The 13,329-nt window shown below is 35.2% G+C and overlaps 1 protein-coding gene across 1 annotated transcript in view; it reads left to right on the forward strand.

The window, feature by feature from the left end:
* Positions 1 to 11,226, forward strand: part of ZC2HC1A (zinc finger C2HC-type containing 1A) — a 34,994-nt gene extending 23,768 nt beyond the window's left edge. The window contains exons 8-9 of the mRNA XM_079302455.1: positions 4,723 to 4,830; positions 5,469 to 11,226. Coding sequence (XP_079158581.1) covers positions 4,723 to 4,830; positions 5,469 to 5,655 — 295 coding nt within the window. The 3' untranslated portion in view covers positions 5,656 to 11,226. The remainder of the gene's footprint in view (positions 1 to 4,722; positions 4,831 to 5,468) is intronic.
* Positions 11,227 to 13,329: the final 2,103 nt, after the last annotated feature.

A 13,329-nucleotide genomic window follows, 5' to 3' on the forward strand; every position in this document is an offset into this window, starting at 1 on the left:
TTGCAATACTTGAATAGCAATATAACACTGTCCTTATGAGCATCCCTTTATATATCTTAATAGTAAGATGGACAAGTTAGGCCCAGCACTGCGAACTGGAAGAGATGTGCAAAGGTTTTATGACACTGATACAAAAACAGACAGTACCCTCAAAAGGCCAAATGAGCCTGTACAGAAGTAAGTATAACAAATCAGCGTGGTTTATCTACTTTGCAAAAGTGTTTCCCCTAAGCAGGAAACTGTGCCTTTGATGAACACCAGCTGCCAGTATTGTCTTCCATATAAGTGCTGTGGGAAAAGAGTGGATGATATAATTAGTATCAGAGTGGGGTAAACAGCTTCACAGGACAGGGAAGATGAAGGTTTCCCTCAGATTTGATTTATTGTGTCACTGCTTGATTACAGATAAAAAGTAATGAATTTGCATCTTGATTACAGATTGAAAGTAATGAACTTGTGCCTTTCTAAATGCAAGATAAAACTGATTTGTGTGATGCAAATCAGAATAAGCATTTAAGCCTGATAATTATTCTAGTTTTTGATAAAGTAATTTTATTATCTTAAGGTCAAATATTTCTCTTAACTCCTACATCTGTAAGGTAGCCATGATGGTCCAAAAAACATGAGGAAAGCAGACTTTGTAATGAAAGGTAGTGTCTTTGGTTAAGTCCAACTTACCTCATATAAAGATTTCTGGATATTCAGAAGTCTTTATAATATCTAAGTTCAGAAGGAAGCTTATGCCAATTATTCTAATCTTTAAAAAAGGAAATAGATACTGTATTGTAGTTAAGCCTTTGTTATCTTTTGGAAGATACTAAATTCAAATAGACTTCTTTTTCATATTTTAAAAGATAAATAAGTAATGAATTATGTGGCACGTACATGGAATGTCTTGCTTTACATAGTAGAAATGTGTCTGAATCTCCTAATGCTGTAACCAAAGCTGTAGTATCTTTGAGACAGGAACAGAATATTTGACTTTGGATTTGAAGAAGCAAAAGCAGTGAAAGGCATGGGAGCTTTTTTTAGACAAAGAGAGTTTCTTTGTTTTTATTTGCTCCTTTGCATGTTTGGTTAGAGTTACAAATCCTGTGAACAATCAAAAATCAGCTCAGTTTTTCATATTGTAATATGTTAAGATGTTGAAATTTTAGCTTAGTTACTACAATTGCTTAAAATAGGCCCTATCCATAGAGCAGTAATTTGATTTTTCTTTTAGAGAAAAATTCTTTAAGAGTATAGACACTTCTTCTGTTCTTTGTATAATCCCTGTTGTTCTTACTCAAGTATCTACTGAGTTCAAGAATTAAATCTGCCTTACTTTGCAGTAGGTTGTTCAGTATATTGCATGCCAACAGCATTCAGCAAGTGTGAATAGTTCCTAACAGTTCTTAAATTCAGCACAGCCATGTGGATGGTTGCAGTTTATGGCAAAGGTTTCTGGACTTTGGGACGTATGCCATTAGTCAGCACAAAGTTATTTATGACTTTGCTCAGAGCTATGAGCTGTTGTGGGTAACAGTGACAGCTGTCAAGAATATCTGAAAATACTCTGTCTAAGAAGCAAGATTTATGTATCAGCATTTTAAGATAGAATTTGACCAAATCATGAATGCATGCATAGAAAAATAGAAGCTTTTTATACAAATTACCTTCAGATTTTTATATTGCAAGCAGTGGTAATTCAGCTAGATGTACATGAACTGCTTTAGGAAGGGAAGTCACTTTCCATCTTTTTTTTTTTTTTTTTTAAATAGAGAGTGGATAAAAATTTCTTTAGAGTGTGTCTAGATTTTAAGACTTCCAGCTGGTATTTGTACACAGACTCATCTGCCGTCAGGCTCTATTCATACTTCATGTGATACAACGTAGAGCAGGGATTTATACAGCTTTTCAAAAACAAAACACAAAATCCAACCAAACAGGGAAAAAAATCAGAAGTGGACAAGAATATAAAAAAGGCAGAGATGGGGCAGATCAGAAGAAATCAAGCTGTGATGGCACAAGTTGAAATAACCAAAAATATCTCACTGTTGGAAGGCATCTGTCTCTAGAGATCAGATTGCTACTTAATGGTGCAGTTTTAAGATTTGTCACCAAACCTGATGTTAATTGTGTGACTAGATTTGGTCTGAATAAAGTTGTAGAGACAGTGGCAGCATAGTCCTTGTGTTGATTTACTCATCAAAAATGTAAAAAATCACAGAATGGGAAGGCTGTAAGGGAGATTACTGGTCTGAAAATATATTTGACATTTCTTATATATTTTTAGAAAACTAGGTGTGGAAAGAGAGTGAAGAAATTATGCAGAAAGCTGTGTTTAAACATCTTGTAATGAAGGTGTCCTGTTAATTCTTTAATGAGTGATATTTTATCTGTTCATGAGACTTTGACTTCTTTGATATATGGGGTGGACTGTGCACTTTGAATGTGGCTTTTCAGTATTTCAGTTTCCTCCCTTCCCTAGCTCAAGATTTCTCTGAAATTTCTTTTTGGTTTTTTTTTTTTTTCTTCCTGAAAAAGCACCATGTGAATTTTCAGAGTACTTGGCGAGATGAGAGTGTATGATACTGTTGAAGTGCAGGGAAGAATAGTGGACTGGTTTTCATGTCAATTTATCTCAAATATCCAGGACTCCTGACATGATGGAACATCTTCAAAACTGATTCAAAGTGCACTCTGGAGAGACTTCAATTTAAGAAATTAATGCTGTTAGTTTTGAAAAAGTAGTATGTTGGTCCCAAGGTGAAAATCCAGAGAGAACGAAATTAGTAATAGTTTTGAATTTTTTTTTAATTACCTGGAGTTGTCCAAACAGGAATTGATACACAGTTTTATTCTTAGCTTTATTGCCTGATCATCTCTGATCCATGATGATCCCATAATGTTTCTGTGTGTACAGCTGAATTTTCTTTATATGCTTTTCTGTCTTCCATAACAGGTGAAGTAACAGTTCACTATGTTCTTTCTATTATAGAGCTCTAATGAGTTTTACTCAATGATAAGCAGAGGTCTCAGATGGGGAAAATAGCACAAGATGGGTATTTAGCATCTGTACATCACAGCAGTGTAATTTAGGTTACATTTAGAACTTTTATTCTAGAATTCTGTAACTTCTGAAAGACTGATATAACTTCCAGTAAGTTTTAATTCTGATACAACTGATGTAGTGCTTTTTGGTCTGCATAGTATGTTTTTTTCAATTAAGTCCATCTTTAGAATCTCCTTGCAAAGTAAGGGGGCAGACAGGAAAACTAATGGAGAAGGTTAGTGTTCTGCCTAGTGAATCATAACCTTTGATCATTCCTCTCTACCTGTTGCAAGTAGAAGGCATTCTTGTTGAACTTAAATACTTTAGTTAGATATAATTTTAATTTATTTAGTCCTAATTTTAGTTGCTGATTTCCACCATTGTGCTTAATGATTTGATTACTTTTCCACTGGTTGAAGTGACAGAAGGATCTGAAAAACTGTCTTTATTCTATGTGCATGACATGAAAGGAGAAATGTTTATGCAGCATGTCTATAATTTGAGAGTTACTACATATTCCTCAGTTGTGTCAGTGTTACATTTGTAGTTACTGGAGTTGAATGTATTTCCTTATATGTGGTTTGACAACCAAATCAAGACCAGATAGTTTTTAATTTTTAAGGGTGCTGTTAGGTTTATCTGAAGGGGCCAAATGGTCTCTTGGTGACTATTTTTTTAATGTCCTTGTGCGAGTCCAAACTTAACTTTCATTTATGCATTGGTGTTCAAAAATGAGAACAGAAAAACCTGATTATGCATTAATGTCATAGTCTGAAGATTCCCCAAAGAAGAAGAAATCCCAGTAAATGGTAATTCTTTTGAGCAATGATGAAAACTTCTGTCCTTGATCACTGATGATAAAACGATACCCCTTCCAATTTATTTTTTTCATTGCTACTCAGCTTTTTCAGGGGATTCTGAAGTTTCTCTATTCATCAAAGCCAGAAGCAAGATGTTCTCAATGTTTGGGATGTTTGGATCATTGTACACTGGCTTCTCATAATACTCATGAGTTCTGAGGGAAGCATTTTGCATAATGTGTATGGTCATACTGTTGACCCCATCTTCAGGAACACTGATAGTTTAGAAAAAATTGAACCGCTAAACCCCAGCTGGATGCACTTTCTTTTTTCTTCTTCTGTTTATATTCATGAGAATAATTGTGCTTTGAAGAAAAAGGATTTACAGCATTATCTAGGAAGAAGAAAGTCTTGTTCACTCACTTCGTATTGGTCACAAAGTATTGAAAATATGGTGTCCTTTCTACAGATCTTAAACTATTGAAACCTGGAGTCATCTGCTCTCTATTCTCCTAAAAGACCTGCCAGTCCTTAAAAGTGACTTATGAATTGTCAAAGTAGACATTAGAATATACTGAACAACCAATAATGCAGGATCTACCTGTTAGGAAGAGGCACATGTACAGGAATGGACTTGCTATTTCATTTAACTTGTCATTGTAAGGTTCAAGTCATAACAGTTCAAACCATGTAAGTTCATGCCAAAGCTCCTCTGTCTGCTGTTGGTAGGAAATTAGTTATTTTTCATACAGTTAACTAATGTGTAGATTGATGCACTTTTATATATGTATGTGTGTGTGTGTATATGTACATATAATTTGAAAATACATATTCTTGTATGTATTTCTCTGTGTGTATATAAACCATCAGGTATTTCTTCTATTTTAGAGGTGCAACAAAAACCCGGACAACAACCCCTCCTAGTGTGGCAAGAGCTATGAGCACAGGTGCTTTAACAAACAGAAGAAAAACTAGCAATTCAGACAACAACTTAAGGTAGCTTTTAACTTTGTGGATTTTGTCATTACTAGAGCCTTCATTAAAGGGGATTACTTACTACTAAATAGGTTGGGGAATGTATTCTTCTCTAGTTAATAGATGATCAGTATTATCTATGCTTAATATTTTGCATGTTTATCATCTAACAGCACACCTTTGTTGTCAGCTGTCTGAGATGTGCATAGAAAACTGTTGGAAATGTCAAATACTGCTTGGGAGCTGTTGAAAAAAATAACCAAATATTATTTCAGTAGAAACTGAATGAAATCTGCATGTTAAGCACACAAATTGTCTTGCCCTTTTAAAGGGTAAAGGGTGAGAATTGTATTGCTTGTTTAGCCTTACTGTTTTTGACAAACTAAGTTTTAAGTTCTCAAACACTCTAGTTAATCTAAGAAGTCAATGAAATATTTGATCCTGCTCCTCGAACTCTGGTGTTTTTTTCTTGCAGGGATGGTGGGTATGGAGATATGGGACCCTGGGAGGCATTGTGTATAAGATATACCACTGTAAATAGAAAGTGCAGGCATGAAAAGGACAGTAATAATTATATTCATTGACAGGATTAGACTAATTTTACATTAAATTATACTGAACTAACTTACAGAGAATATTCTTCATCTGGGAATTTTCAGATCTGATGGGAAAACTGGATGTGACATTGGAGACTGCCCATCCTCAGTCAATGGAGGAAGTGCAAGAAGCAGCGAAGGAGTTTCACCTGTGCAGTTATCCAAGTTCTGCCATGAATGTGGAACAAAGTATCCAGTGGAATGGGCAAAGTTCTGCTGTGAGTGTGGAATCCGAAGAATGGTTGTGTGAACACGTTCTTTAAAGCAGAAAGAAAACAAGAAATTGGAATATCTGCTATGTACTATTGCATGGAAAGCTTAAGTACTCCATCCAGTTAGACTCTATGCTGCAAACGCTGAAACATCATTTTATAATTTTCTGAGTGCAATCTTCTGGTTACACAATTATTTATAAACAGTGATATATACTGTATTTAAAAATAGCAGCTACCTAAAACTGTGCCATTCAAGGAAATACTCTTTACTCTTTGTTGAAAATATTTAAAATTAAGGTAAAAATGTGTTAAGTAACTTAAGTAGCAGAAGAGGTTCAATGCTTTTTTTTTTTTTTTTTTGTAAATCCTACTAGGCAGAGGATTTTTAAAATCTCTTATTTAGCGTAATACTTACCTATGGGGAACTCCCCATGAACAACGTGGGCTTCAAAAGTTTCTCTGTAGTGGCATTTGCTTAATCTGTGACAGTAACTTAGATGCTGTATTCTAAGTGAAAACAATATGAGCTCCTTATATATTCCTTATAAATTCCCAGATAAAAGTGTAAAAGATTTGGATCTTTAAATTCTTCAACAGTAATATGCTAATTGGACTTTTCAGTTGCTGCCTAGGAATTTTTTAAAGAATTGAAGTGGAAAGACTACCTGAGAATTCTCTTTGTATCTAAGAAGAAAGGCAAGATTTTCTTTTTGTGGCTTTCCATGTTCTGTTTTTCAGTAAAAACATGTTAATATTTTTATGTATTTATAAGGACAAATATGGTATTAATTTTATTATTATTCATTTTATTAAGTTCCTTTTGTTTGGAAATACTTGTCTTCCTCCTCCTGTGCTCCACAATGACTAGCACATGTAAAGGTGTTGTGTTTTGTCTTTGTCCTCTTTCCAAAGGCCCTGCTCATTTTTTTTTCTTTTCCCTCATTTCCTTGGACTTTTCCAAGGAAAGTTGAAGTCTATGCTTATCCTACTTAAATGTTGAACTCTTATTTTGAAAACAGATGTATTCAATACCAAAAAATATAGTTCTATAAAAATGAATGCTATTAGAGCAGTAGATCTTGATGTAAGTAGAGAGCATTTTTTATTCTTATTCTTATGAAAATAGCACAGCTTACACATACGAATACATAAGGGAGTAACTGTGCTTCACTGGCATATGTGTCTATTCCTGATTTTTTTTCTATTTTGTGTATTCCCTATCTCAAAACAGCAGTCTCTTCAGGTTAGTAATAGACTTCACATTCATCCATTGGGAAGAAAAGATAGACTTAAAAGTTGTTGGGCTTTTTACTAATTACTCAGCAAATTAGTAAATCACACATTTTCTAATAAAACCTTTCACAAGCCAAATCACTGAATTTGTATCTTAATTTAGTAGTTTATTTTGTGAAGTTTTTCTTTGAAGTACTCGCACCATTTTCATGATGCGTGACAGAACAATCTGAAACAACTGTGCCTTTCTCACAGTAAATACATTTTTTTTGTCAGAAACTGGTACTTTCAGCTCACAAACACCATTAGTTTCAATTTATTTAATTTTGTTACAACTTACACAGAATAGAATGTAGTGTTCCATGATAGCATTATAGTCGTTGCTTTCATTCTCAAAAATTGTGATTTTCAATGGGGCCAATTTGGAAGAAAGTGTGATTGAAGAAAAGCATCTTCAAAGCACATACCAAGAGAATGAGTGATTTAAAAGACTTGATGTAGTTATGTTGCAGGCCACAAGCTATTGATGCTTTAAAATTAGTTCATTGAATGTCTGGCACTTTTTGTACAAATTTTTTTTTTTTAAATTATCCTTCCTTCAGTGCAGGCTTTTCATAATTGGTATAAACTGGCTTCTGAGCATGATATGATGGATGAGTGGTAATGATAGTTAGAGCTGATAAATCCTAGCCAGTTTATTTTCTTGGAGTTTAGATTCTAGGATCCATATTGGGGCACATTTCATGTCTGTATTTGGAAAAACCGGAATTCTGCGTTCTTTCCATAGATAAGCCTGCTTTGGAAAACTTGCTCTGGACTTGGGCTATGGAGGTCTGCAGGCTGAAGTATTGTGAGCTGAGAGTCCATCAGCAAAGATACCAGTCCAGAATAGGCTTTATCAGATAGTGAATCTACAGTTACCTGATGAATTTGCAGTTATTTCTGCTGGAAAATGCATTTTTCCATGTATTAAAAAAGCTTTTTATAAAGGGAACTAAATACCTTTCAGATTTTCCAGGATTATTAACTGTAGGAAAAACCATATGGACTCTCCTTTGAATTGTAGGTGACAGATTTCCTAATTTCAAATCAATACTCATACAGTTATTGTGTTTTCTGTTTTGTAAGCTGTTTGTGAGATTCTTTGCTTTCAATGCAGCATTTAGTAAATTACTTGAGTACCACCTCATTTGCTTCATTTACACTTACATGATTTATATGAGGATTTGATAGGTAATCAACCTGAATGGAAAGAAAGGTTTTTAAAACTCATCTTTTAATTTTGCCCTACAAAGAAAGTATATGAAATATAATTGACTATTGATAGTAACACTGGCTAATGCATGTGTGTTGTAATCCACAGTAAATATAGGCAGACAATTAAATTCTTTTTTACTGTAGTTTGGTGCTGTATGGTAAGACTTCTGAGAGACCCAATATGTTTTGTGCTTATCAGCTGGTTTTGTAACTGAATGACATAGGTTTCTATAGTCTGTGATGTTACAAATCCTAGCCTGTATTACTCAAGGCATCACAAGCACAGATCATTGTAATTATTTCTCAGTGGGTGTTTGTACAAAATAGTGGATTGGTTTTCATAATGTCCCTGAAGAACTGAATGTGGGAAACAATTTTTTTTTATATTTAAAGAAAAAAAATGTATTGGTTGGACTGAATTTTCAGTCTTTCAGTGCATTACATGTGTCAAGAAGTTCCCAATTTTAATTTATTAGCGGTCTACATCCAAACACTCTTGCCCTAGTCTTCTCCACACACTTATGCCTTGGTTTTCATGAGAGGAAAAAACATGAACTATGCACTGTCTTTTTTTAGTGACATTTAATGATGCAATTGTTGTGATGATTTCTATACCAATGTATGACATATTTACTGTCTGCCATTTTATCTTCCTGATGTTCTTACTAAGGTTCTTTGGTTCATTAAAGAAAGGTGGTGGGGGAGAGAAGGTCAAAGGTAAAATTCCATTTAAAGAAACAAGGAAGAGGCTGTTTTTGATGTTTGGCCTGAGTTTGCATTCCCATTCTACTTTTATGATCTTCTCTTATACAAAGGACCTCTCTGTGTCAGGAAGTAGTGCAGTATCATCAGAACTATGCTGGTAGAAGTGCAATGGAGTGATGAAAAATGCTAGCTTCAGTAATAAAAACAGCATAGCATAAAGCTTAATCTCTATATGATGTACTTTACACAGATTTATATTTATGCATGATGCCCACCTAGGTAGTTTCAGAACTGGAATCTCTAAATATAGCAATTAGAATATGTGTTTGTATCAATAATTAGTCTTGCACAGCAAGGAGGTGGGCACAGGGAGGTGCTTCACCCCCATTTTGGGTTGTAAGTATGAAAGGAACATATAGGCAGAATTTTTCAGATTTGCCAAAGAGACTGGAAGAGCCCTTGAGCTCCCTGTAGGGAGAGGGAAAGCTCCCCCTGAGAGTTCCCTGTCTGGGAGGGCATCAGGCAGGAGGAGCTCTCCATGGTGCTCCAGCACTGAGCCTCTCCTGCAGTGCCAGAGCAGAGGCTGCTCCAGTGCAGCCACACATCCTGTGCCTTCTCAGCATGGGAACTCCAGTTTGTGTGCTAACACCTGACCCAGTCTTTATGCACCATGGAACTTCTCTGTCATGTGCAAGGAGCCAGCTCCTAATTCACCATCACAGCTGGGAGCTGGTGCCTGAAATGCAGGGAGAGCATTTCTGTGATGCCTGCTTACCGAGTCAGTGGAAGGAGGTATGACTGCAGAACTTTAAATAAGCAAGATATGTGCACTCTGATGCAGACTATGTAAATAGTCTGCATACAAAATTAGGTAGTATTGTCTATATATTACAAAAGTCACAAGAAGTGCTAGTTTCCATCACATAGACTTTGTATATCTGCAAAGAGCAAGCCTGTTATGAGTGTTTTTAATCTTGGCTGAAAAAATTGTGTTTAGTAAGAGCACTTTTTTCAATTTCATTTCTATCCAGTTTGACTAAGCTATGAATAGTTATATGGGTTGTATGAGAAGGTAGAATTTTCATCTTTGGTAAAATTTGTTTTAGTGACTGGTGAAAATAGTTTTATTGCCTTTCCAAGTACAGCTTATTCCAACTTGTGATTGTTTTGTTGCTGGTTGGTTTGGTTTTTTTCCAACTTGCTAAAGTAAGGTTTGAGTGACCTAATTGTGTTGTTGAAAGAAGTGTTAGATAAAAGACTCCATTAGCTGAATTCAGTAGTTACTTGGTTGATATTTTTGTTCCAGTATTCAGAGTATAAGAGATTACTTTTGCATACTAGTTCATTTTTTGTTTTGTTTTGGGTTTGGGTTTTGGTGTTACGTCAGTCCAGAATAATACACGTTTCTGGACAATCTTATTTAGTCCCATTCCACTTCATTTTGCCAGGAAACAATTTCTTCATATTTTGTCTTAATAAGTGTTCCTTCTTTACAAAAATAATTGGTAGGGAAATTATATTTCCCCAATTTGAACATTTGAGTCAGCAAATCAAATACTCAGTTAAATATAGCTGAATATTGAACCTGCATTTTAAACAGAAGTGCATGGTTTACCATAGTTCTATATTTCAATTTGGTTTTCTGGCAGAACCATTAATGGATTTGGGTGGGATCAGTAAAGTGCTGAGTACGCTTCAACTGTTACAAAACCTTTATATGATTGATCTGACTCGTGGTGTTCATCCTTCATATAGCATTTAATATGTTTCTCTTCTTTATTTATTAATGTTCAGTGTTTCTAAATGGCGTGTTCATTCATTTGTTGGAGGTGAATAATCTTTTCAGCATTGCATTTATTATGTTTGCCTTGCCCCTCAGTACATAAGTTATTTGTGACCATCCAGTGAAGTTCTTTTGACAGAATTCCTCCGTTTGTTTGCCTCTTATTTCATATGTTATGTTTAAAGTGTCAGTTCTATTTTAATTAATAAATGTAAATCACCACCTAATGCTGACTTGCCACATGTTAACAATAAAGCAAATATGCCAATAAAACTTCTTGTGATGTGCAAATTTTTGTAGTCAAATGTAAAATTATCTTACATAATGTAGCATACAGGTAGGTAATGTAATTTTATCCTTATGAATATTGTGATGTCTGATCTCAGGTGCACAAAGAATAGGATTTTTAAATTGAATAATCTGGATTCCTAAGTCACCTTGAAAAATATACCAGGTATTTAAATCAGTGTGATCTGTTTATATAAAGTTAACTCTGTATCTCCTCTATTTCCCCAACTACACTGAGAATTTAGTTTATGTAGAGCTCATCACTGTGACATCTGTAGTATTTAATTATTTTTTTCTTTTTTTTTCTTAATAATAAAACTGAAAGGGATAGTAAACTTAAGCTTGATCTGGGTTTGTTCTCCTTCATGACATTACAGCACTGTTTTGCTGATGAAATTATTAAGAAAAAAAAGCAGAAGTTTATATTTTTCTTCAGAAGTTCATTTATGTGAGCAGAAGTTAGAATTAGGGTTTCAATTTTTGATTTTTTCCTAAATATGGATGAAGAGATGTCAATTCCTCTTCTCATTCCTTTTTTTTTTTTTTTTTTTTTTTTAGGGGAAACATCCTTTTATTGAGCTCTTTAATTGATTTGGAGGGTAGACTATATAGGACTCTTTCCTGTGGGAAAGAAAGGAACTGACTGGATGGATACAGCTGGAAAGTTGTGGTCCGTGCCTGTGTCCAGGTGGAGGCTGGTTACAACTGCTGTCCCTCAGAACTCTTGTTTTGGGACGTTTGTTTTGGTGCTCTTTTAGGATCCTCATCAATGACAATGAGATCGAGTGCACCCTGAGCAAGTTTGCAGATGACACAAAGCTGAGCAGTGCAGCTGACACACCAGAATGACAGGATCCATCCACAGGGACTGGACTGCCATAACTTCTCAAATATCATGGATAGTGACTTAGACATTCCAATGCCAGTTCCCTCCAAACCCACAGATGTATCACATCCAGTCCCATGGACTTGTGCAGCTTCAGGTTCCTTAAATGGTCTCAAACCTGAACCTCTTGCAACAACATTGTGAAAATCCTTTTGATTGAAATATCTAATTTTTTGTCCTTGACATCTTCTCATAAATTCCATGTACTTCTAAATCATGGTTTTGATCTACTAATTTCTTTTCCATGGCTAAATAAATAAATGTGTAAGTGAAAGTGTCAGGAAGGTAGGCATGGTCATAATACCATGCACAATTTTTGTCCCTTTGCTAATTCCTGAAAAGTCCTTAAGTGCCACATTTGTAAGTTCAAGAGACCAGAGGAAGTTCTCAAAGGGAAGGAACAAACCAAAGAGCACAAGTCACTGCATTTGGCCATTAATGTCTGCATGTAAGTGGTGACTCAGGAAATTTGGCAACAAGAATCAGACAGGATATTTATTAAGAGAAATAATAAGAAGAAATCCACAAATTCATAATCACTCTATTTAAATTTCTGCTCTGGATCTACCTTTGGTCCTTACCCCAGGGTAGTCCTGGAATCACTTTATTTCTCTCAAGACTTAAGTTGTGGACTGCTGCTTAAGTAACTTTAACTGCCTGACCTTTCAATTTTGTAGTAGCTAATACTGCATCTGTGTATTTTTTCTTTAATTCACACTGCTCTTTCCTTGCCAAGTGGTTATTAGGAAATAAATACTGGATTTCAGCTGTTCCTGAATTTCCAAAATATATCTAAACAACTATTCTTTGGTCTCAGAGACCAACTAAATCCACAGTCTCCTGGGTCATCTTTCAGAAGAAGGGGTTTCCCATTCTTAAAATTGTGGTTATGTTCTCTTTATCTGCAGTATGATACTGGAATATGTTTCTTTTCCCTGTTCCATAAAAGATTTCTGGGTTGGGGTTGGCTTCAGTTTTTTAAAGTGTTTGGAGTTGAAGTTGTGATCTCTTACAAGAAGAGCTAAAGAGAGTATGTGAATGTCTCAGCCACAGTATACAAAGCTACCACTCCTGCCTCGTCATCACCATAAATACATGGGGGATTGGAGAGGGTGTATTTCAGGAAAGCACGGCATGCTTGCTTTGCTCTTAATCTCTTCCCTCTCAGATTCAATACAGCAATCTTATTCCAGTCAAATACATAAAGCCAGTGCTGTTTACAGTCAACTGAGCAAACAGTTCTTTGAAGCATCCTACACTTTTTCAGGTGTTTGTTCTGAATACCAGAATTTTTTCAGAGTAGTTTTATGGAAAAATTCTTTTAGCACAGAAAAAACAGTTTATATAAGTTTACTTCAAACCAGGAAACAACAGGCTGGCTTAACTAAAGCTTTCCTGAAATATTTAGTCCAAGGTAGATGACTGGTATTGAAATGTTTACCTAAACTGGGCAGCTAAGAAATGGGTATTTTAAAACAGGAAGTGCTGTGAATAACTGACTATCTCTGGAAAAAACCTAAAAAAGGAGTCGTGGCAGTCAAAAATTGAACAGCCCAA

This window comes from Erithacus rubecula (assembly GCF_903797595.1).
Source record: "Erithacus rubecula genome assembly, chromosome: 3".
NCBI classification, from domain to species: Eukaryota; Metazoa; Chordata; class Aves; order Passeriformes; family Muscicapidae; genus Erithacus; species Erithacus rubecula.